Below are 22,846 nucleotides of genomic sequence, written 5' to 3'. Positions count from 1 at the left end.
ACATCAAACCTTTTGGGGGGGGGCATTCTACACTCCAACCATTTGGGGGGGGCATTCTACCATCAAACCATTTGGGGGGGGCATTCTATCAAACCATTTGGGGGGGGGCATTCTACATCAAACCATTTTGGGGGGGGCCATTCTACATCAAACCATTTGGGGGGGGCATTCTACATCAAACCATTTGGGGGGGGCATTCTTCATCAAACCATTTGGGGGGGGGGTATTCTACATCAAACCATTTGGGGGGGGCATTCTTCATCAAACCATTTGGGGGGGGGGCATTCTTCATCAAACCATTTGGGGGGGGGGCATTCTTCATCAAACCATTTGTCGTTGTTGTTCATTCTTCGGTTTTCTGTTTGACATTTTTATATTTAATAGGGAAGCTGAGAAGTTAGGTATAATGTTTAGGTTTTCTACTGCCAGGTTTACACCTTCACTATTACAGTGGAACGTTTTGTCCAGGAAGTTGTCTAAAAGGGATTGAATTTGTCGTTGCCTAATTGTTTTCTGTTAGGTTTCCACACTACTTTCCTTCCATCTATAGCATTTCTTAATATCATGATTGAGTATTGCTCTGTTCAAGTACACTGTGATTTTGCTGTGGTCTGATAGGGGTGTCAGTGGGTTGACTGTGAACGCTCTGAGAGACTCTGGGTTGAGGTCAGTGATATTGGCTTAGCAGAGGAACTGGCGGTGCGTTATCATTGACGCACCACACACTCTTGGCTGGCTGGGTGACAGAAGTAGTAGTTTTGAGTTTCACCCAGTGATCACTTACAACGGCCTGGTCACAAGGCTGCCGCAGTGTCTCTCAATTCAAGAGTTTTATTGGCATGGGGAAACATATGTAAACATTGCCAAAGCTAGTGAAGTAGATAATTTCACCAAAGTGAAATAAACAATAAAAATGAACAGTAAACATTACACTCACAGATATAATAATCCCTTTCTCTCCCCCCCCCCCTGGCTCTCTCGCTGGCTCTCTCTCTCTCTCTCTCTCTCTCGTCTCTCTCTCTCTCTGGCTCTCTCTCTGGCTCTCTCAATTTCAATTCAATTCAAGGGCTTTATTGGCATGGGGAAACATATGTTAACATTGCCAAAGCTAGTGAAGTAGATAATACTCTCTCTACCCCCCTACCCCCACTCTCTGGCTCTCTATCTCATCTCTCTCTCTACCCCCCCCCCTGTCTCATCTCTCTCTGTCTCTCTCTCTACCCCCCCTCTCTCTCTCTCGTCTCTCTCTGTCTACCCCCCTACCCCCCACTCTCTGTCTCTGGCTCTCTCTCTCATCTCTCTCTCTCTACCCCCCCTCTCTCATCTCTCTCTCTCGTCTCTCTCTGTCTACCCCCTACCCCCCACTCTCTGTCTCTGGCTCTCTCTCTCGTCTCTCTCTGTCTCTCTCTCTCTCTACCCCCCCTCCCTCTCAGGATCTCTCTCAGTCATCTCTCTTTGTCGTCTCTCTCTCTCTACCCCCCCCCTCTCTCCCTCTCTGGATCTCTCTCTCTACCCCCCCTCTCTCCCTCTCAGGATCTCTCTCAGTCATCTGTCTCTCTACCCCCCCTCTCTCCCTCTCTGGATCTCTCTCTCTCCCTGTCTACTTTCTGTGACACCATCCCTGTTTATCTCCACAGTGATAATGTTGGCAGCAGACAACAGAGGACACTGGGGTTGTTAATACACTCTGGGACAACAAGGGAGACTTGGCCTGGTTCTATTGTGTGTGTGTGTGGTGTGTGTGTGTGTGTGTGTGTGTGTGTGTGTGTGTGTGTGTGTGTGTGTGTGTGTGTGTGTGTGTGTGTGTGTGTGTGTGTGTGTGTGTGTGTGTGTGTGTGTGTGTGGTTGTGTGTGTGTGTGTGTGTGTGTGTGTGTGTGTGTGTGTGTGTGGTTGTGTGTGTGTGTGTGTGTGTGTGTGTGTGGTGTGTGTGTGTGTGTGTATGGTTAGTACACATTCTTGCATGTGGTTGTGTGTGTATGTTCAGTTCAAGAGCAAGTTGTATTGTCAAATGCACAAGTACAGTGAAATGCTTAGCTTGAAGGCTCTAACCAACAGAGCAGTAATGAATATCAAACTAGTACAGTATAGCTAGTTATAATAGTATAACTAATAAAACTATCTATAATAAAATATATCAAACTAGTACAGTATTGCTAGCTATAATAGTATAACTAATAAAACAATCTATAATAAAAAAACAAGAAATAAGAGTGTCTGTTCTATATCCAGGGTCAGTTCTATATCCAGGGTCAGTTCTATATCCAGGGTCAGTTCTATAAACAGGGTCAGTTCTATATCCAGGGTCAGTTCTATAAACAGGGTCAGTTCTATATCCAGGGTCAGTTCTATAAACAGGGTCAGTTCTATATCCAGGGTCAGTTCTATATCCAGGGTCAGTTCTATAAACAGGGTCAGTTCTATATCCAGGGTCAGTTCTATAAACAGGGTCAGTTCTATATCCAGGGTCAGTTCTATATCCAGGGTCAGTTCTATAAACAGGGTCAGTTCTATATCCAGGGTCAGTTCTATATCCAGGGTCAGTTCTATATCCAGGGTCAGTTCTATGAACAGGGTCAGTTCTATAAACAGGGTCAGTTCTATAAACAGGGTCAGTTCTATATCCAGGGTCAGTTCTATATCCAGGGTCAGTTCTATAAACAGGGTCAGTTCTATATCCAGGGTCAGTTCTATAAACAGGGTCAGTTCTATATCCAGGGTCAGTTCTATATCCAGGGTCAGTTCTATATCCAGGGTCAGTTCTATATCCATGGTCAGCAGTTCTATATCCAGGGTCAGTTCTATAAACAGGGTCAGTTCTATATCCAGGGTCAGTTCTATATCCAGGGTCAGTTCTATAAACAGGGTCAGTTCTATAAACAGGGTCAGTTCTATAAACAGGGTCAGTTCTATATCCAGGGTCAGTTCTATATCCAGGGTCAGTTCTATAAACAGGGTCAGTTCTATATCCAGGGTCAGTTCTATATCCAGGGTCAGTTCTATATCCAGGGTCAGTTCTATAAACAGGGTCAGTTCTATAAACAGGGTCAGTTCTATAAACAGGGTCAGTTCTATATCCAGGGTCAGTTCTATAAACAGGGTCAGTTCTATATCCAGGGTCAGTTCTATATCCAGGGTCAGTTCTATATCCAGGGTCAGTTCTATAAACAGGGTCAGTTCTATATCCAGGGTCAGTTCTATATCCAGGGTCAGTTCTATATCCAGGGTCAGTTCTATATCCAGGGTCAGTTCTATATCCAGGGTCAGTTCTATAAACAGGGTCAGTTCTATATCCAGGGTCAGTTCTATAAACAGGGTCAGTTCTATATCCAGGGTCAGTTCTATATCCAGGGTCAGTTCTATATCCAGGGTCAGTTCTATAAACAGGGTCAGTTCTATAAACAGGGTCAGTTCTATAAACAGGGTCAGTTCTATATCCAGGGTCAGTTCTATATCCAGGGTCAGTTCTATAAACAGGGTCAGTTCTATATCCAGGGTCAGTTCTATATCCAGGGTCAGTTCTATATCCAGGGTCAGTTCTATAAACAGGGTCAGTTCTATAAACAGGGTCAGTTCTATAAACAGGGTCTGTTCTATATCCAGGGTCAGTTCTATAAACAGGGTCAGTTCTATATCCAGGGTCAGTTCTATATCCAGGGTCAGTTCTATATCCAGGGTCAGTTCTATAAACAGGGTCAGTTCTATATCCAGGGTCAGTTCTATATCCAGGGTCAGTTCTATATCCAGGGTCAGTTCTATATCCAGGGTCAGTTCTATATCCAGGGTCAGTTCTATAAACAGGGTCAGTTCTATATCCAGGGTCAGTTCTATAAACAGGGTCAGTTCTATATCCAGGGTCAGTTCTATATCCAGGGTCAGTTCTATATCCAGGGTCAGTTCTATAAACAGGGTCAGTTCTATATCCAGGGTCAGTTCTATATCCAGGGTCTGTTCTATATCCAGGGTCAGTTCTATATCCAGGGTCAGTTCTATGAACAGGGTCAGTTCTATAAACAGGGTCAGTTCTATATCCAGGGTCAGTTCTATATCCAGGGTCAGTTATATAAACAGGGTCAGTTCTATATCCAGGGTCAGTTCTATATCCAGGGTCAGTTCTATATCCAGGGTCAGTTCTATATCCAGGGTCAGTTCTATATCCAGGGTCAGTTCTATATCCAGGGTCAGTTCTATATCCAGGGTCAGTTCTATATCCAGGGTCAGTTCTATATCCAGGGTCAGTTCTATAAACAGGGTCAGTTCTATAAACAGGGTCAGTTCTATATCCAGGGTCAGTTCTATATCCAGGGTCAGTTCTATATCCAGGGTCAGTTCTATATCCAGGGTCAGTTCTATATCCAGGGTCAGTTCTCTCCATATATTTATTTCTCACTTCTATTCTCACCCCAACACTACAAGGTGACTGACTGACTGTCTACCTGGTCAAGGTGACTGACTGTCTACCTGGTCCAAGGTGACTGACTGACTGTCTACCTGGTCCAAGGTGACTGACTGACTGTCTACCTGGTCCAAGGTGGCTGACTGTCTGTCTACCTGCTCCAAGGTGACTGACTGACTACCTGGTCCAAGGTGACTGACTGTCTACCTGGTCCAAGGTGACTGACTGTCTACCTGGTCCAAGGTGACTGACTGACTGTCTACCTGGTCCAAGGTGACTGACTGACTGTCTACCTGGTCCAAGGTGACTGACTGTCTACCTGGTCCAAGGTGACTGACTGTCTACCTGGTCCAAGGTGACTGACTGTCTACCTGGTCCAAGGTGACTGACTGACTGTCTACCTGGTCCAAGGTGACTGACTGACTACCTGGTCCAAGGTGACTGACTGTCTACCTGGTCCAAGGTGACTGACTGTCTACCTGGTCCAAGGTGACTGACTGACTGTCTACCTGGTCCAAGGTGACTGACTGACTGTCTACCTGGTCCAAGGTGACTGACTGACTACCTGGTCCGAGGTGACAGACTGTCTACCTGCTCCAAGGTGGCTGACTGTCTGTCTACCTGCTCCAAGGTGACTGACTGACTGTCTACCTGGTCCAAGGTGACTGACTGTCTACCTGGTCCAAGGTGGCTGACTGTCTACCTGGTCCAAGGTGACTGACTGACTACCTGGTCCAAGGTGGCTGACTGACTACCTGGTCCAAGGTGACTGACTGTCTACCTGGTCCAAGGTGGCTGACTGTCTACCTGGTCCAAGGTGGCTGACTGTCTACCTGGTCCAAGGTGGCTGACTGTCTACCTGGTCCAAGGTGGCTGACTGTCTACCTGGTCCAAGGTGGCTGACTGTCTACCTGGTCCAAGGTGACTGACTGTCTACCTGGTCCGAGGTGACTGACTGACTACCTGGTCCAAGGTGACTGACTGTCTACCTGGTCCAAGGTGACTGACTGACTACCTGGTCCGAGGTGTACATAGAGACGTTATACTGCAGTAGTCATGGACAGGACTTTTCCAGGTGCTCAAAGTGAGGAAGTGAGGAATCTGTCGTTCTGCCCCTGAACAAGGCAGTTAACCCACTGTTCCCCGGTAGGGACGTCATTGAAAATAAGAATGTGTTCTTCACTGACTTGCCTGGTTAAATAAAGGTTTAAATTTACAATAATATATATATATTTTTTTAAATCAACTCATCATCATACTCACTTGTTGTAAATCCAGCCCTCCCTGGGCCACATGGAAGAGAGGATGTGACCCGTAGTCAGATGTCTCAAACACCTTCAAGCACAGAGACAGACAGACAGACAGACAGACCAGGGGTTAGACTTGGTACAGTCCAAACTGTAGGATGTTACAGACATCAACAACCTGCCCCCCCCCCCCCCCCCCCCTACATAACTAAGTAAAGAGACCAGGGGTTAGAGAGAATGACAGTAAATGTACCTAACAACCCAACTCAAGGTATGCTGTCCAGTATCCCTACAGTATCATCATCATGCCATTCAGATCCTCTTTCCTCATCAACGTCAGAGATTTAACATTTATCTGATCTTTTAAAAATGATTTTTTTTTTATTGCATTACTACACTGATATAGGGAATCACAGTCACAGGCCGCGAGCATCAACTAAGGCACCTTATTCCCTATCTAGTACACTACTTTCAACAAGGGCCCATAGGACTCTGGCCAAAAGTAGTGCACTATGTAGGGAATAGGGTGCCATTCCACTTCATTGCAATTAATGTATTTTCTGCTCTGGAATTGCAGCTCTTGAACCCAGGCAGGAAATGATGAATATTCATGAAGACCATTGATCTTGATATTATTGTGTGTGTGTGTGTGTGTGTTAGTGTGTGTGTGTGTTAATGTATGTGTGTGTGTGTGTGTGTGTGTGTGTGTGTATGTGTTAATGTATGTGTGTTAGTGTGTGTTAGTGTGTGTATGTGTTAATGTGTGTGTGTGTGTGTGTGTGTGTGTTAATGTATGTGTGTGTGTGTGTTAATGTATGTGTGTGTGTGTGTGTGTGTGTGTGTGTGTATGTGTTAATGTATGTGTGTTAGTGTGTGTATGTGTTAATGTGTGTGTGTGTGTGTGTGTGTGTGTGTGTGTGTGTGTGTGTGTGTGGGGTATGAGATAAGGGCGGGTTTGGCCTGGTTAGGCAGTCATTGTAAATAAGAATGTGTTCTTGACTGACTTGCCTAATTAAATCAAAGTTAAATAAACAATAAAACAAATCCAGTGAATGAATACAGACTAGGGTTGAATATGCGATTCAGATATTTTAAATACTTGGGTTTAGGACTATTCCTTGGCTAATCGAACCTGAAATACTTCAAATATATACAAATCAATATTGCAAAATGGTGTGGAGACCCGAGTAGTACAGCTGGATATTGTGAGGTGGTCCCGGACATAGAAATAATTTTAAAAAAATCCCTAGAATAGAAAAAAAAATTCTCCATTCAGGTCAATGATGTTATGGACTGGCGGACATTTTGAGTGTCCCTCCCCCTCCGTAGGTCTGATTCTCTCACCTGTTACTGTATGTGATGTTAAGGTTGATGTGACGCTATACTTTTCTACCTTGTGTTGTGTTATGTTACAGTGTTCTGATCCTCACCTGGTTCCCAGCGATCATGACTGTTCCTGGGGAGGGGCCGGGTCGATACGGAATAGTGGCTCCTTTCGGAGGTGACTAGATACAAGACAACCAACATTAAAAACTGTATTAAAACTCAAGGTAGCTTTTTAGTAAAACATCACAGCACAATTGAGGGCATAAAACACGCAATCAAATATAGTTGTGCAGCCTAAAAGGATAGACGAGTTGCAGAAGGTTGGCGCCGACAGACGTTGGTTTCAAAACACTTCTACATACTTTGAACATTTCCTTTAGCCTGGCCGGAGTGCCAGATAGAATTTGAACTCAGGTCTGAGGGCCTAAATATATATCAATATGGTCAATACAGGCTCCCTTTGAAGGCGAAGTACTGTTATAATCTCCACCCTGCACAGCCAGAAGAGGACTGGCCACCCCTCAGAGCCTGATCCCTCTCTAGGTTTCTTCCTAGGTTCCGTGCCTTTCTAGGGGAGTTTTTCCTAGCCACCGTGCTTCTACACCTGCATTGCTTGCTGTTTGGGGTTTTAAGCTGGGTTTCTGTACAGCACTTTGAGACATCAGCTGATGTAAAGAAGGGCTTTATAAATACATTTGAAAAAAAAAAACACAACAGTATTCAGAAAACTTAGATATATCTATCTTTGATTCCACAGCTACATGCTTGGATAGCGTCAGCATATTTTTTTTCCCCCAGCAGAGATTAAGGTGGAATAACAATGAGTTACTAAATCCTTTGATTTCTCTGTTTTAGCATTTAGGTTAATCCTCATAAGTTCTCTACTCGCTATGGTAAGCTACTTCTTAAGTCTTGCAGATAAGAGGTTATACGTTTTAGATATTGCATTACAGACAAACAGATAGACAAACAGACATGACATCAAAGGGCACCATCAGACCAACTCTTGAAATAGCCTACTCCTTGAAGTTTGCACTTGTGTTAAAAAACAACAACATATACACCAAGTGGGTAGTTTATTAGGTACACCACCCCATTCATCAAAATGGTTCGCTCCTACAGACAGTGAGTCACGTGGCCGTGGCTTGCTATATAAAGCAGGCAGACAGGCATCGAGGCATTCAGTTACTATTCATTTGAACTGTTAGAATGGGGGGGAAAAAAGTAATAATTAATTAATTTCTGAAGACCATCTTTAAATCAATTATGACCTTCCATCTCTTACCATGGCTGGTAATGACCAATGAGCCATACAAATAAAACAACACTGATATCTGCTAAATGCACACTTCCGGGATGAAGTGTTTGAGAACGCAGCCGAGTTGTACCTCGAGAATGACAGTGCATATGAGTTTGACACACTGGATGACGCCGTCTTGGGTTCCAGATATCGTCACTCCTCTCTCGGTGGAGTTGGGCAGAAGGTCCCCAGCTACCTGTACTTGTGCCCCGGTGGTCTGTTGAATGAGAAAATACACAGGTCATTTATCTGGTTTAAAAGTGAAAATACACAGGTCATTTCTCTGGTTTAAAAGTGAAAATACACAGGTCATTTATCTGGTTTAAAAGTGAAAATACACAGGTAATTTATCTGCTTTACAAGAGAAAATACACATGACAATTTTAACTCCTTATTGTTTACCTTTCAATTCATATTTAAATTACAAATAGACACAGACACTTTCTCAACTGTCTAAAAACAATTCTCCTCTCAAGTTCAAAGAGTTCAAATAGTTTAAATAGTTTAAAGAGTTTAAATCATTTAAAGAGTTCAAAGAGTTTAAATAGTTTAACTTCATCGGGGTAGGGGGCAGTATTTTGACGTCCGGATGAAAAGCGTTCCCGTAGCAAACTGCCTGCTACTCAGGCCCAGAAGGTAGGATATGCATATTATTAATAGATTTGGATAGAAAACACTCTGAAGTTTCTAAAACTGTTTGAATGATGTCTGTGAGTATAACAGAACTCATATGGCAGGCAAAAACCTGAGAAAGAATCCAACCAGGAAGTGTGGAAATCTGAGGTTTGTAGTTTTTCAAGCGATTCCCTATCCAGTATACAGGGTCATTTTGCACTCCCTAAGTCTTCCACTAGATGTCAACAGTCTTTAGAATGTTGTTTCATGCTTCTACTGTGAATGGGGAGAGAATAAGAGCCACTGGAATCAGATGACTGAGAAAATGACATGAGCTCAATCGCGCGCACTCACGTGAGAGTTAGCTGTGTTCCTTTTCATTTCTGAAGACAAAGGAATCGTCCGGTTGGAATATTATGGAAGATTTATGATAAAAAACATCCTAAAGATTGATTCTATACATCGTTTGACATGTTTCTACGAACTGTAATATAACTTTTTTGACTTTTCGTCTGAACTACCTGCGCGAGCACAGTGGATTTGGATTACTCGACTGAATGAGCAAACAAAATGGAGGTATTTGGATATAAAGATGAACTTTATCGAACAAAACAAACATTTATTCTGTAACTGGGATGCCTGGGAGTGCATTCCGATGAAGATCATCAAAGGTTAGTGAATATTTATAATGTCATTTTTGTCATTTCTGTTGACTCCAAAATGGCGTGTATCTGTATGGCTTGTTTTGATATCTGAGCGCTGTACTCAGATTATTGCAAAATTTGCTTTCGCCGTAAGGCTTTTTTGAAATCTGACACAGCGGTTGCATTAAGGAGGAGTGTATCTATAATTCTTTGAATAACAGTTGAATATTTTATCAACATTTATGATGAGTATTTCTGTAAATTGATGTGCTCATTCACCGGAGGTTTTGGGAGGCAAAACATTTCTGAACATCACGCGCCAATGTAAAATGGGGTTTTTGGATATAAATATGAACTTTGTCGAGCAAAACATACATGTATTGTGTAACATTGAGTCCTATGAGTGCCATCTGATGAAGATCATCAAAGGTTAGTGATTAATTTTAGCTGTATTTCTGTTTTTTGTGACACCTCTCCTTGCTTGGAAAATGGTTGTGTGGTTTTTCTTGTCTAGGCGCTGTCCTAACAGAATCTAATGTTATGCTTTCGCCGTAAAGCCTTTTTGAAATCGGACAATGTGGTTGGATTAACGAGAAGTGTTTCTTTAAAATGGGATATAATACTTGTATGTTTGAGAAATTTGTCTAGCGTCCCACATACCCCAGAGAGGTTAAAGAGTTCAAAGAGTTCAAAGAGTTCAAGGAGTTTATTTGCTGTTTGCAGGTATTAAAAGTAATACAATGTTTTGTTGGAGATCTCTGTGTAGTACGTACACATGTACAGTGATTTATTTTGATTTATTTAACCTTTATTGAACCTTTATTTAATCTTTATTGAACTAGGCAAGTCAGTTAAGAACACACTCTTATTCACAATGACGGCCTGTGGGCTAATTGTGCGCCGCCCTGTGGGACTCCCAATCAGGTCCTCCATCCATTCCTATCCTAAACAGAACATATATTAAACGTGCTGAGTGATAAGATCAGGAAAAACCGTTTAGTCATATGTACTGAAGTACAAGAAGGATAAAAACAGTAGTCAGGTTCCTCCTCGGCTCTTCTCATCCGTTGCTCTGATCTGAAATAACCGACCAGGTGAAAGCCATCCTAATGGGGCGGCAGGTAGCCTAGTGGTTAAAGCGTTGAGGCCAGTAACCGGAAAGGTTGCTGGATCAAATCCCCGAGCTGACGAGGTAAAAATCTGTCGTTCTGAGCAAGGCTGTTAATCTACTGTTTCCCGGGCGCTGTGGATGTCGATTATGGCAGCTCCCCGCACCTCTCTGATTCAGAGGTGTTGGGGGTTAAAAGTGGAAGACACATTTCAGTTGAATACATTAAGTTGGACAACTGACTAGGTATCTCCCTTTCCCCTTTAATGATGAGCTTCCACCATATTGTTTCCACCTGTCAAATGGGAAAAATCCACCTGTCATTTTTCTGACACACAGATAAATAATAAACTGTATCACATGAATCAGACTTTGAACAGACTCTGCCCACACCTCGCATGCTTTCCTTTAATGTACTGTACTGAAGGAACTGATAGTGAGCCACCATATTATTTTCACAGGTCAAGTCTTTTCCAATCAGTGCAGACGAAGGGGAGGAGACTAGGAGAGGACAGATGTTGAAGCGATTGGTAAAGAGAAACACTCACCTCTCTGATCTCCTTGATCTTGGAGCCGCCCTTCCCGATGAGAGAGCCACATTGGCTGGCAGGAATGACCAATCGTAGGGTGACGGGAGGCTTGCTGGTGACCGTGCCATTGGCTACCAGAGTTGAAAGGTCCTAGAGAGAACAAAGCTGATTGGTTGTAGAAGGCCTGACCCTTAAAACTTTTAGTAATTTAGCAGAAACTCTTAGCCAGAGTGACTTATTCTTAGAGTATTCAACTAAGGTAAAAAGAACCACATAGCACAGTGACGCTACAACCAGGGGTTTAGTAGGGCTACATGGGTAAATGCTGGTCAAGATGAGGGCTAGTCATGTAAATACCATTCCTATACTAGTATTAACACCACCTGTGACATTTAGAGTTTAGTTTGCACGTCAACGGTCCTGGAACCTGCCGGTCAATAGAAAGAAAGGCTGATGGAACAGAACAGAACCTCTTGTCCGTTCCTATGTAGATCCCAGACAATATTTACACTGCTGGTCAAATCTATTCACCTTTAGAAACACCATTCCCTTAAGAGGGTGACTCGTGGATGAGGTTTTCCTGATCATCCCATGTGACCTGAACAATGAAATCTCTAGAGTTTGTATTCATGGCTTTCCCTTTACACTAGCCCTACATCATCACATTTTTATTATTTAACCAGGCAAGTCAGTTAAGAACAAATTCTTATTTATACAACGACAGCCTAGGAACAGTGGGTAACAGTGGGTAAACTTCCTTGTTCAGGGGCAGAACGATTTTTACCTCGTCAGCTCGGGGACTCAATCTAGCAACCTTTCGGTTACTGGCCTCAACACTCTAACCACTAGGCTACCTGCCGCTCTGACCACTAGGCTACCTGCCTCTCTGACCACTAGACTACCTGCCTCTCTGACCACTAGGCTACCTGCCGCTCTGACCACTAGACTACCTGCCTCTCTGACCACTAGACTACCTGCCGCTCTAACCACTAGGCTACCTGCCTCTCTAACCGCTAGACTACCTGCCTCTCTAACCGCTAGGCTACCTGCCTCTCTAACCGCTAGGCTACCTGCCTCTCTAACCGCCAGGCTACCTGCCTCTCTAACCGCTAGGCTACCTGCCTCTCTAACCGCTAGGCTACCTGCCTCTCTAACCACTAGGCTACCTGCCTCTCTAACCACTAGGCTACCTGCCGCTCTAACCACTAGGCTACCTGCCGCTCTAACCACTAGGCTACCTGCCGCTCTAACCACTAGGCTACCTGCTGCTCTAACCACTAGGCTACCTGCCACCCCCATAGTACTGCTCCTGCATATAATACTCTGCTGCAGTAGAGGACTCATAGAGGTTCAAGGCTTTATGTCCACTAGTTAGACATAGACTTCTCTATTTCACACACAGACACAATCTCTCTCTCACACACACACGCACACGTACACACACACGCACACACACAATCTCCTTAATTAAGCTATAGGTAATAAATATCATCCTAAATCATGGCCCCAATCAATTAGCCATAGCATTGCGCCAATCAATTAGCCGTAGCATTGCGCCAATCAATTAGCCGTAGCATTGCGCCAATCAATTAGCCGTAGCATTGCGCCAATCAATTAGCCGTAGCATTACACCAATCAATTAGCCGTAGCATTGCGCCAATCAATTAGCTGTAGCATTGCGCCAATCAATTAGCTGTAGCATTGCGCCAATCAATTAGCCGTAGTATTGCGCCAATCAATTAGCCGTAGCGTTGCACCAATCAATTAGCCGTAGCAGGTCTCTAGTAGCGTTTGAAATGTAAATAGCATGGGCTGTCCAGCCGCCCATCACATCAGTTTAGAGGCTACGTGACCTGAATCAGTAGTATGCTTCCTTGACTCAAACCTATAGTCTCCCCTGAAGAATTCAACGTAATGCACACATGATTATGTATTTCTCTCCAAACAGAACGTGTGTATAAATGATCAAGGGGTTTGGCGTTTGGAAGGATCGGTTTTAGTATTCTTTCGGCGCTAACTCCTAAATCTCTTGAGCACTGCTTGGAATGGATGGGAGAGAAAATATACGTTTGTATTCAAAATAACCTGGAGATGAATATCCGTATGTAAACGAGGCAGTGACTTCCTGTCTCTCTATGTTAATCTCTCTTAATGTCTTTCTCTCTCTTTCTCTCCCCTCCCTCCTCCCTGCCTCCCCTCTCTCTCTCTCTCTCCCCCTCCCTCCCTACTCCCTCCCTCCCTCTCTCTGTATCTATCCCATCCCTCCCCTCCCTCTCTCTCTGTATCGCCCTCCCCCTCCCTCCATCTCTCTATATCTCCCTCCCCCTCACTCTCCCCTATCTCTCTCTCCCTCCCTCCCTCCCTCCCTCCCTCCCTCCCTCCCTCCCCCTCCCTCTCTCTCTGTATCGCCCTCCCCCTCCCTCTATCTCTCTATATCTCCCTCCCCCTCACTCTCCCCTATCTCTCTCCCTCCCTCCCTCCCTCCCTCCCTCCCCTCCCTCTCTCTCTGTATCGCCCTCCCCCTCCCTCTATCTCTCTATATCTCCCTCCCCCTCACTCTCCCCTATCTCTCTCTCCCTCCCTCCCTCCCTCCCTCCCTCCCCCCCTCCCTCCCTCCCTCCCTCTCTGTATCTCCCTCCCCCTCCCTCTCTCTCTGTATCGCCCTCCCCCTCCCTCCCTCTATCTCTCTATATCTCCCTCCCCCTCACTCTCCCCTATCCCTCCCTCCCTCCCCCTCTCTCTCTGTATCTCTCTCCCCCTCCCTCTCTCTCTGTATCTCCCTCCCCCTCACTCTCCCCTATCTCTCTCTCTCTCCCTCCCTCCCTCCCCCTCCCTCTCTCTGTATCTCCCTCCCCCTCCCTCTCTCTCTGTATCTCTCTCCCCCTCTCTCTCTCTCTGTATCTCCCTCCCTCTCTCTGTCTCTCTCTGTATCTCTCCCCCCTCCCTCTATCTCTCTATATCTCTCTCCCCCTTACTCTCCCCTATCTCTCTCTCTCCCCCTCCCTCTCTCTCTGTATCTCCCTCCCCCTCCCTCTCTCTCTGTATCTCTCTCCCCCTCTCTCTCTCTCTGTATCTCTCTCCCCCTCCCTCTCTCTCTGTATCTCTCCCCCTCCCTCTATCTCTCTATATCTCTCTCCCCCTCACTCTCCCCTATCTCTCTCTCTCTCCCTCCCTCTCTCTGTATCTCCCTCCCCCTCCCTCTCTCTCTGTATCTCTCCCCCTCCCTCTCTCTCTATATCTCCCTCCCTCTCTCACTCTCTCAATTCAATTCAAAGGGCTTTATTGGCATGGGAAACATATGTTTACATCGCCAGAGCAAGTGAACAGTAAAAATTACTCTCTCTCCCCCTCTCTCTTCCCCCCTGTCCCCCTCCCTCCCCATTTCTCTCCCTCCCTCCCCCTCTCTTTCTGTATCTCTATCCCTCTCTCCTCCCCCCTCTCTCTGTAGCTTTCTCCCCCCTCTGTCTTTGTACCTCAATCCCTCTCCCCTTCCCTTCCCTCCCTACCGCCCTCTCTATCCCTCTACTCCCTCCCTCCCTCCCTCCCCCCTCTCTCGCTATGTATCTCCCTCCCCCCTCCCTCGCTCTTTCTCTCTTCCCCCATCCCCCTCTCCCTCTCTTCCCCTCCTCCCTCTCTCCCTCCCCCTTTGTCTCTCTCCTTCCCCCCCTCTCCCGCCCCCTCTCTTTCTCTCCCTCCCTCCTCTTCCCCCTCTCTCTCCCTCCCTCCCCCCTCTCTCCTTCCCTCCCATCTCTCTCTCTCTCTCCGAGGCTTTGCCTCTCTTTTCTGTCTGGTTGATTGGTTGGGGATGGCCGGTTTCTCCTCATGTGGATCAGGCAGATTTAAATGTCACCTCCGAAGATTTAATTTAAAACTATGAAATACTCTCTTAATAGAACAGTATAATCCTCCCTAGTCAATCCAACACTCTAAATCACTGAACAAACCACAGGAAATAGCTGCTTCCTTCTATAAGGGTCCTACTACTCACTACTTTATATACTGTGGGCACACTTTTTCTCTCTCTCTCTGTCTCTCTCTGTCTCTCTCTGTCTCTGTCTCTCTCTGTCTCTCTCTCTGTCTCTCTCTGTCTCTCTCTGTCTCTCTCTCTGTCTCTCTCTCTCTCTCTCTCTGTCTCTCTGTCTCTCTCTGTCTCTCTCTGTCTCTGTCTCTCTCTCTCGCCCTATATATATACAGAACGTGTGTATAAATGATCAAGGGGTTTGGCGTTTGGAAGGATCGGTTTTAGTATTCTTTCGGCGCTAACTCCTAAATCTCTTGAGCACTGCTTGGAATGGATGGGAGAGAAAATATACGTTTGTATTCAAAATAACCTGGAGATGAATATCCGTATGTAAACGAGGCATATATACATATATATATATACACACACACACACACATGGTATGCTGGTACTATGGATATTCCTTAATAGGCTAAGGTTCCAATATCCATACTAGCAATACCGTATATGTATAATGCCCAATATATAGCTTCATTCTAAGTGCTGAGCTAGAGTGGGTACTGGGATCATAGGCAAAGACACACTTTCTCTTCTCTCCCTCATCTGCACTGCTGATGGGAATGAAACAGCAATAGTAGTATATATATATATATATATATATATATATATATATATATATATATATATATATATATATATATATATATATATATATATATATATATATATATATATATATATATATATTTGTGTGTTTCTTTCTGTTCTCTGTGTCTTTAAGAGTCACAACACAGTGTTGGTTTATTTTTTATTATTTTTTTTGGGGGGGGGGGGGGGTCAGACTACCACGTGATGACTTGTTATTGTTCATTGTAAAACCAGAGACATAGTTGACCCACCAGCTGGCCAAGTCTGAATGGGGCTCCTTGTAACTTTCTTCTTTCTGTCAGTAACGTGTTCTACATCACACTAAAACGTGCTCTTTATCACACTAATGTGTTTGTACATCACGTGATTGGGTGGAGCGGGGCTCCAGGACCACCCCTAGCGTTACCATGACAACCCCGTCTTCACTGTGAAGGGATGAGAGGAGTTAACAGAAGGACTGTGAGAGGAGGTTCCTACAAAGATGTCTATAAGCCTGTATGTTTGACAGAAAGAGTGAGCGATAAACACACACATTAGCTAGTCCTGCTGCTCAGCCTGCCTGCTCACTCTCTCTCTCTCTCTCTCTCTCTCTCTCTCTCTCTCTCTCTCTCTCTCTCTCTCTCTCTCTCTCTCTCTCTCTCTCTCTCTCTCTCTCTCTCTCTCTCTCTCTCTCTCTCTCTGGATTTGTTTCAAATAACAGCTGCCCACCAAAACCGATGTGATGTGTCAGACTTGCCTCAGCAGCGATTCGATGACGCCCTCGAAAAACACGCAGACACGTAGAAACAAAAACATCCACATCTCAAGGATAAACCAGACCATTTCCTTTTTACAGAAAAAAAGAGAGATGAACAAACCAAACCAAAATGCTGCACAATAGTTTCCCAGACAACGACAGTTCACTGAAGGCTTCGTACTTCCTCACTTCTCACGTAACATTTTCCAGCTCCTTTCTCTGTAGCTGAAAAGCTGGCCTCAGTCGTGGATGCTTGCCGAGAGGTGTTAGGCCCACTGCTGCTACAAAGATCAGTGAAATCCTGATTTCCAATGACACTGTCACGCATAGAATCCGGGATATAGCAGATGATATTGACTCACGTGCAGGTTTTAGACAGAGACGAGACGACTGACATTTCAAATGCCGCTTCTTGTACATATTTGTTACATATATGAAGAATTTATATGATGCAAAGAGTTGCCTCAGAACTGCAGGTGAAATATTCTGTGTTCTGAACGAGTACATAACGGGACATGAATTAGGTCCGTTGAATTGGGATCTGTTACGCCCTGCTGCGATGAGACCCTGCTGCTCAACCTAACCATGCAGGGACACGTGCAAGTGGCATTTTCCAAGCAAACCATAAATTGATAAATTGACAATTTCAAGAAAAGGCTGTGCGTCTGGAGAGAGGCTGGAGAGAGTCTGGAGAGAGACTGGAGAGAGGCTGGAGAGAGTCTGGAGAGAGTCTGGAGAGAGGCTGGAGAGAGTCTGGAGAGAGTCTGGAGAGAGGCTGGAGAGAGACTGGAGAGAGACTGGAGAGAGTCTGGAGAGAGACTGGAGAGAGGCTGGAGAGAGTCTGGAGAGAGGCTGGAGAGAGGCTGGAGAGAGGCTGGAGAGAGGCTGGAGAGAGACTGGAGAGAGGCTGGAAAGAGGCTGGAGAGAGGCTGGAGAGAGTCTGGAGAGAGGCTGGAGAGACAGAGTGGATAGAGGTACGGGGGGCACTTCAGCAGGAGAGACAATTTGTAAAAAAAATACAAATACAAATATAAATAAAAATAAAGAAATATCTGTGCCTACTGATGTCCTGTTCAGAAGGAGAACGTGAAGATGAGAAGGAGAACGTGAAGATGAGAAGGAGGACCGGAGGTAAGCTTGCTAATTGCTATAATTATTTTTTTTTTTTAAATAAAAACAATGTTTCATTGCCCATAATGAAGCTACACCACATGACCAAAAGTATGTCGACAGTCGCTCGTCAAACATCTCATTCCAAAAAATCATGGGCATTAACATGGAGTTGGTCCCCCCCTTTGTTGCTATATTAGCCTCCACTCTTCTGGGAAGGTTTTCCACTACATCCTCCATACTCAACTGGCAGACCGCGTACCGGATCTAGAAAGGGGTCAATATATATACTGTATCTGCCCCATGCAAAATGTGTCGAATTCATTCGGGTACTAATGTTGGGCGATTAGGCCTGGCTCACAGTCGGCCTAATCCCAAAGGTGTTCGATGGCTCTGTGCAAGCCAGTCAAGTTCTTCCACACAGATCTCGACAAACAATTTCTGGGGTCTAGCCTGAACCATGAAAACAGCCCCAGACCAGTATTCCTCCTCCACCAAACTTTACAGTTGTCAATACGCATTCGGGTCAGGTAGCGTTCTCCTGGCATCCGCCAAACCCAGATTCATCTGTCGGACTGCCAGATGGTGATGCGTGATTCATCACTCCAGAAAACGCGTTTCCACTGCTCCAGAGTCCAATGGCGGCAAACTTTACACCACTCCAGTCGACGCTTGGCATTGGGCATGGTGATGTTAGGCTTGTGTGCGGCTGCTCGGCCATGGAAACCCATTTCATAAAGCTCCCGACAAAACAGTTATTGTGCTGACGTTGCTTCCAGAGGCAGTTTGGAACTCGGTAGTGAGTGTTGCAACTGAGGACAGATTATTTTTACGCACTACACGCTTCAGCACTCGGCGGTCCCGTTCTGTGAGCTTCTTGTGTGGCCTACCACTTTGTGGCTAAGCCGTTGTTGCTCCTAGACGTTTCCACTTCACAATAACAGCACTTACAGTTGACCGAGGCAGCTCTAGCAGGGCAGAAATTTGGCGAACTGACTTGTTGGAAAGGTGGCTTCCTATGAAAGTCAATGAGCTCTTCAGTAAGGCCGTTCTACCGTCAATGTTTGTCTATGGAGATTGCATGGCGGTGTGCTCAAATTTATCCACCTGTCAGCAACGTGTGTGGCTGAAATTGCCAAATCCACTCATTTGAAGGGGTGTCCACATACTTTTGTATATAGTGTATTCATCAGAGTAATTATTGACCTCACAATAAGCCATATTTGAGTCATTTACATACATTACATACATTAGCTGCAGAGATGGACAGCACATGGGTGCTGAAAGTAGGCTAATTCGAAGAAGACCTAATTCCTTTAAACAGTATTCATTTTACTTTAACTTTAGGCTACTAACAACAAGAGGGCTTTGTGTTGGAACCTATTCCTTCCTGTTCAACAAATAAGAGGTAGTCCTTCATGTTTGACAGACGAAATTATAGTCTACTATCCATAGATTTTTTTCAGACAATTCTTTCAGTCTCCATAAATATCTCAGTGTGAAGAAGAGATCGATGTGTTAAAACCAGGGCTGGAATTGATGGGGTATGTGAGGGTATATTGATGGCGTATGTGAGGGTATATTGGGTATATTGAAGGCATTTGAGGGAAACGCCTCACAAGTCTTCAAGTGGTAGCTTCTTTTGGCTTTCTAGGCAGAGTTGCAAAGAAAAAGCCATATCTCAGACTGGCCAATAAAAATAAAAGATTAAGATGGGCAAAGGAACACAGACACTGGACAGAGGAACTCTGCCTAGAAGGCCAGCATCCCGGAGTCGCCTCCACACTGTTGACATTGAGACTGGTTGTTTTGCGGGTACTATTTAATGAAGCTGCCAGTTGAGGACTTGTGAGGCGTCTGTTTCTCAAACTAGACACTCTAATGTACTTGTCCTCTTGCTCAGTTGTGCAATGGGGCCTCCCACTCCTCTTTCTATTCTGGTTAGAGCCAGTTTGCGCTGTTCTGTGAAGGGAGCAGTACACAGCTTTGTACGAGATCTTCAGTTTCTTGGCAATTTCTCACATGGAATAGCCTTCATTTCTCAGAACAATAATAGACTGACAAGTTTCAGAAGAAAGTTGTTTGTTTCTGGCCATTTGAGTCTGTTATTGAACCCACAAATGCTGATGCTCCAGATACTCAACTAGTCTAAAGAAGGCCAGTTTTATTGCTTCTTTAATCAGATCAATAGTTTTCAGCTGTGCTAACATAATTGCAAAAGGGTTTCTTAATGATCAATTAGCCTTTTAAAATGATAAACTTGGATTGGCTAACACAACGTGCCATTGGAACACAGGAGTGATGGTTGCTGATAATGGGCCTCTGTACGCCTACGTAGATATTCCATAAAAAATCTGCTGTTTCCAGCTACAATAGTAATTTACTACATTAACAATGTTTGCAGTGTATTTCTGGTAAATTTGATGTTATTTTAAATTTACAAAAATGTCAAAGTGACCCCAAACTTTAGAACGGTACCGTATATTTTTATTACTTACAAATAAATAATAATGAAATGGAAACATGCCTTATTAGGCCTTACAGTCATCCCACAGTGCCTTTGAATTCCCTTTCAGAAAGTTTGACCCGTCTTTGGTTTGAGGATCATGTGGTGAGCTATTCATGCCTAGTTTGTTAATTTAACCTAGCAGATGTTCTCATATTCACATGCCCTAATCACAATCAACACAAATCTATTTTGTAACAACAATATCATGGAATAAAATAGAATAAATTCGAAAATTATAGTTTCCCAAATGAAAAAGAAAAACAGTTACAAGGACACACCTGAGGATATGTGGCTGCTGTGTTTAACACAACGATTGTGTTTTTCTCTAAATCATTGACGATCAGATACTTCAGTAGTAACTGGTTCTGTTGCGATTAAAACATGTTTTTTAACAGTTGATAGTCAACTTTAGCTCTGTTCAAAACGTAGACTATTCTCATCATTAACATTAGTCTGTATAGAAACCAAAACGTAGACTATTCTCGTCTTTAACATTAGTCTGGTTATAAACCAAAACGTAGACTATTCTCATCATTAACATTAGTCTGGTTATAAACCAAAACGTAGACTATTCTCATCATTAACATTAGTCTGGTTAGAAACCAAAACGTAGACTATTCTCATCTTTAACATTAGTCTGGTTAGAAACCAAAACGTAGACTATTCTCGTCATTAACATTAGTCTGGTTATAAACCAAAAGGTTTCCAGGCCTGCAGCTCATTCAATGTCATGTTCTGTTGATTTATGAAAAAAATATTCTAATTGTATCCAGTCATGTAAAATAATGTAAAATTGAATGAAATTCGTTTTAATAGATAACAATTTTTTTCCGAGACCACAAATAAGATGATAGATTCATGAAGTGTTTTTACTATAGTGGACATCTTTTCACCCCTACCCTTGTTCGCAGTGGTCTGCCAATCCACAGCCTCCTGGCTACTTTGCCATGTAATGCTTACAAAATAAAGAACGTTTTCTAAAACTTCATATCTAATGCTCTGGTCTGTACTAAGTCTGAGGGTTAATGTTGTGTTATGTTCTCTGCTATCCACCTCATGTTTGAATTATTATTTTGTGCATAGGGGAGGGTCACTTGTTTCTTTTCCAAGTCTTTAGGGAGGGGAGGATAAAGACATTTTTTACTGAAGGGAGGTCCATCTAGTTTCATTTCAGAGGGATTCAATTTTCTCCAGGTATTCGTCATTATAAGCAATGTACAGTCCCTTAACTCAGTCAACTCACTGTTCAAGGTCTACTGAATGGAATAGACCTTGTGGTAACATCCTCACTAATCATTCAGAGGATTGAAAAGCAGGAAGAGAGATGAAGAGAGAAAAGAGAGTAAAACAGAGAGACAGACCTCTTCCAGTTTGAGAGTGATCATAGTGAAGGCTCTGAAGACACAGAGAGACAGAGACAGAGAGACAGAGACAGAGAGACAGAGAGACAGACCTCTTCCAGTTTGAGAGTGATCATAGTGAAGGTTCTGAAGACACAGAGAGACAGAGACAGAGAGACAGAGACAGAGAGACAGACCTCTTCCAGTTTGAGAGTGATCATAGTGAAGGCTCTGAAGACACAGAGAGACAGAGACAGAGAGACAGAGACAGAGAGACAGAGACAGAGAGACAGACCTCTTCCAGTTTGAGAGTGATCATAGTGAAGGCTCTGTAGACACAGAGAGACAGAGACAGAGACAGAGAGACAGACCTCTTCCAGTTTGAGAGTGATCATAGTGAAGGCTCTGAAGACACAGAGAGACAGAGACAGAGACAGAGAGACAGAGAGACAGACCTCTTCCAGTTTGAGAGTGATCATAGTGAAGGCTCTGAAGACACAGAGAGACAGAGACAGAGACAGAGACAGAGAGACAGAGAGACAGACCTCTTCCAGTTTGAGAGTGATCATAGTGAAGGCTCTGAAGACACAGAGAGACAGAGACAGAGACAGAGAGACAGAGACAGAGAGACAGACCTCTTCCAGTTTGAGAGTGATCATAGTGAAGGCTCTGAAGACACAGAGAGACAGAGACAGAGACAGAGAGACAGAGACAGAGAGACAGACCTCTTCCAGTTTGAGAGTGATCATAGTGAAGGCTCTGAAGACACAGAGAGACAGAGACAGAGAGACAGAGACAGAGAGACAGACCTCTTCCAGTTTGAGAGTGATCATAGTGAAGGCTCTGAAGACACAGAGAAACAGAGACAGAGAGACAGAGACAGAGAGACAGACCTCTTCCAGTTTGAGAGTGATCATAGTGAAGGCTCTGAAGACACAGAGAGACAGAGACAGAGAGACAGAGACAGAGAGACAGAGACAGAGAGACAGACCTCTTCCAGTTTGAGAGTGATCATAGTGAAGGCTCTGAAGACACAGTCTGTAGGTCCTGTTATGGTGATGATTCTCTCTGGACACGAACCCTCTGAGATGTTGATACGAGCGCTGCTCTGTGATGGAGGAGAAGAGAGAGAAGAAAGGACAACTGTCATTCCCACTTCACTACATTGGTTCAGTAGCTGTGGAGACACAAACACATGTATTTGGCCCTTTCGCTCCATGCCTATTTCAGGAGGGAGAGAGGAGGGAGAGAGGAGGGAGAGAGGAGGGAGAGAGGAGGGAGAGAGGAGGGAGAGAGGAGGGAGAGAGGAGGGAGAGAGGAGGGAGAGAGGAGGGAGAGCGGAGGGAGAGAGGAGGGAGAGCGGAGGGAGAGAGGAGGG

At 44.4% G+C, this 22,846-nt stretch overlaps 1 protein-coding gene across 2 annotated transcripts in view; it reads right to left on the bottom strand.

Annotated features, from left to right (window-relative positions):
• The window catches only part of LOC115207274 (poly(rC)-binding protein 4-like), a 48,581-nt gene extending 25,948 nt beyond the window's left edge, over window positions 1–22,633 (bottom strand). The window contains exons 1-5 of one of the 2 annotated variants that reach the window (XM_029774254.1): window positions 22,460–22,633; window positions 11,183–11,314; window positions 8,356–8,484; window positions 7,072–7,146; window positions 5,658–5,729 (exon numbers count right to left, since the gene is read on the bottom strand). In XM_029774254.1, the coding sequence (XP_029630114.1) occupies window positions 5,658–5,729; window positions 7,072–7,146; window positions 8,356–8,484; window positions 11,183–11,314; window positions 22,460–22,618 (567 nt within the window). In that variant the 5' untranslated portion in view covers window positions 22,619–22,633. Of the gene's footprint in view, window positions 1–5,657; window positions 5,730–7,071; window positions 7,147–8,355; window positions 8,485–11,182; window positions 11,315–21,489; window positions 21,899–22,459 lie in introns of those variants that run through there. The other variant, XM_029774255.1, reaches the window with a different exon arrangement.
• Window positions 22,634–22,846: the final 213 nt, after the last annotated feature.

The sequence above is a fragment of the Salmo trutta genome, chromosome 14 (assembly GCF_901001165.1).
Source record: "Salmo trutta chromosome 14, fSalTru1.1, whole genome shotgun sequence".
Classification (NCBI taxonomy): domain Eukaryota; kingdom Metazoa; phylum Chordata; class Actinopteri; order Salmoniformes; family Salmonidae; genus Salmo; species Salmo trutta.
This window is presented reverse-complemented; position numbering and strand designations above follow the sequence as displayed.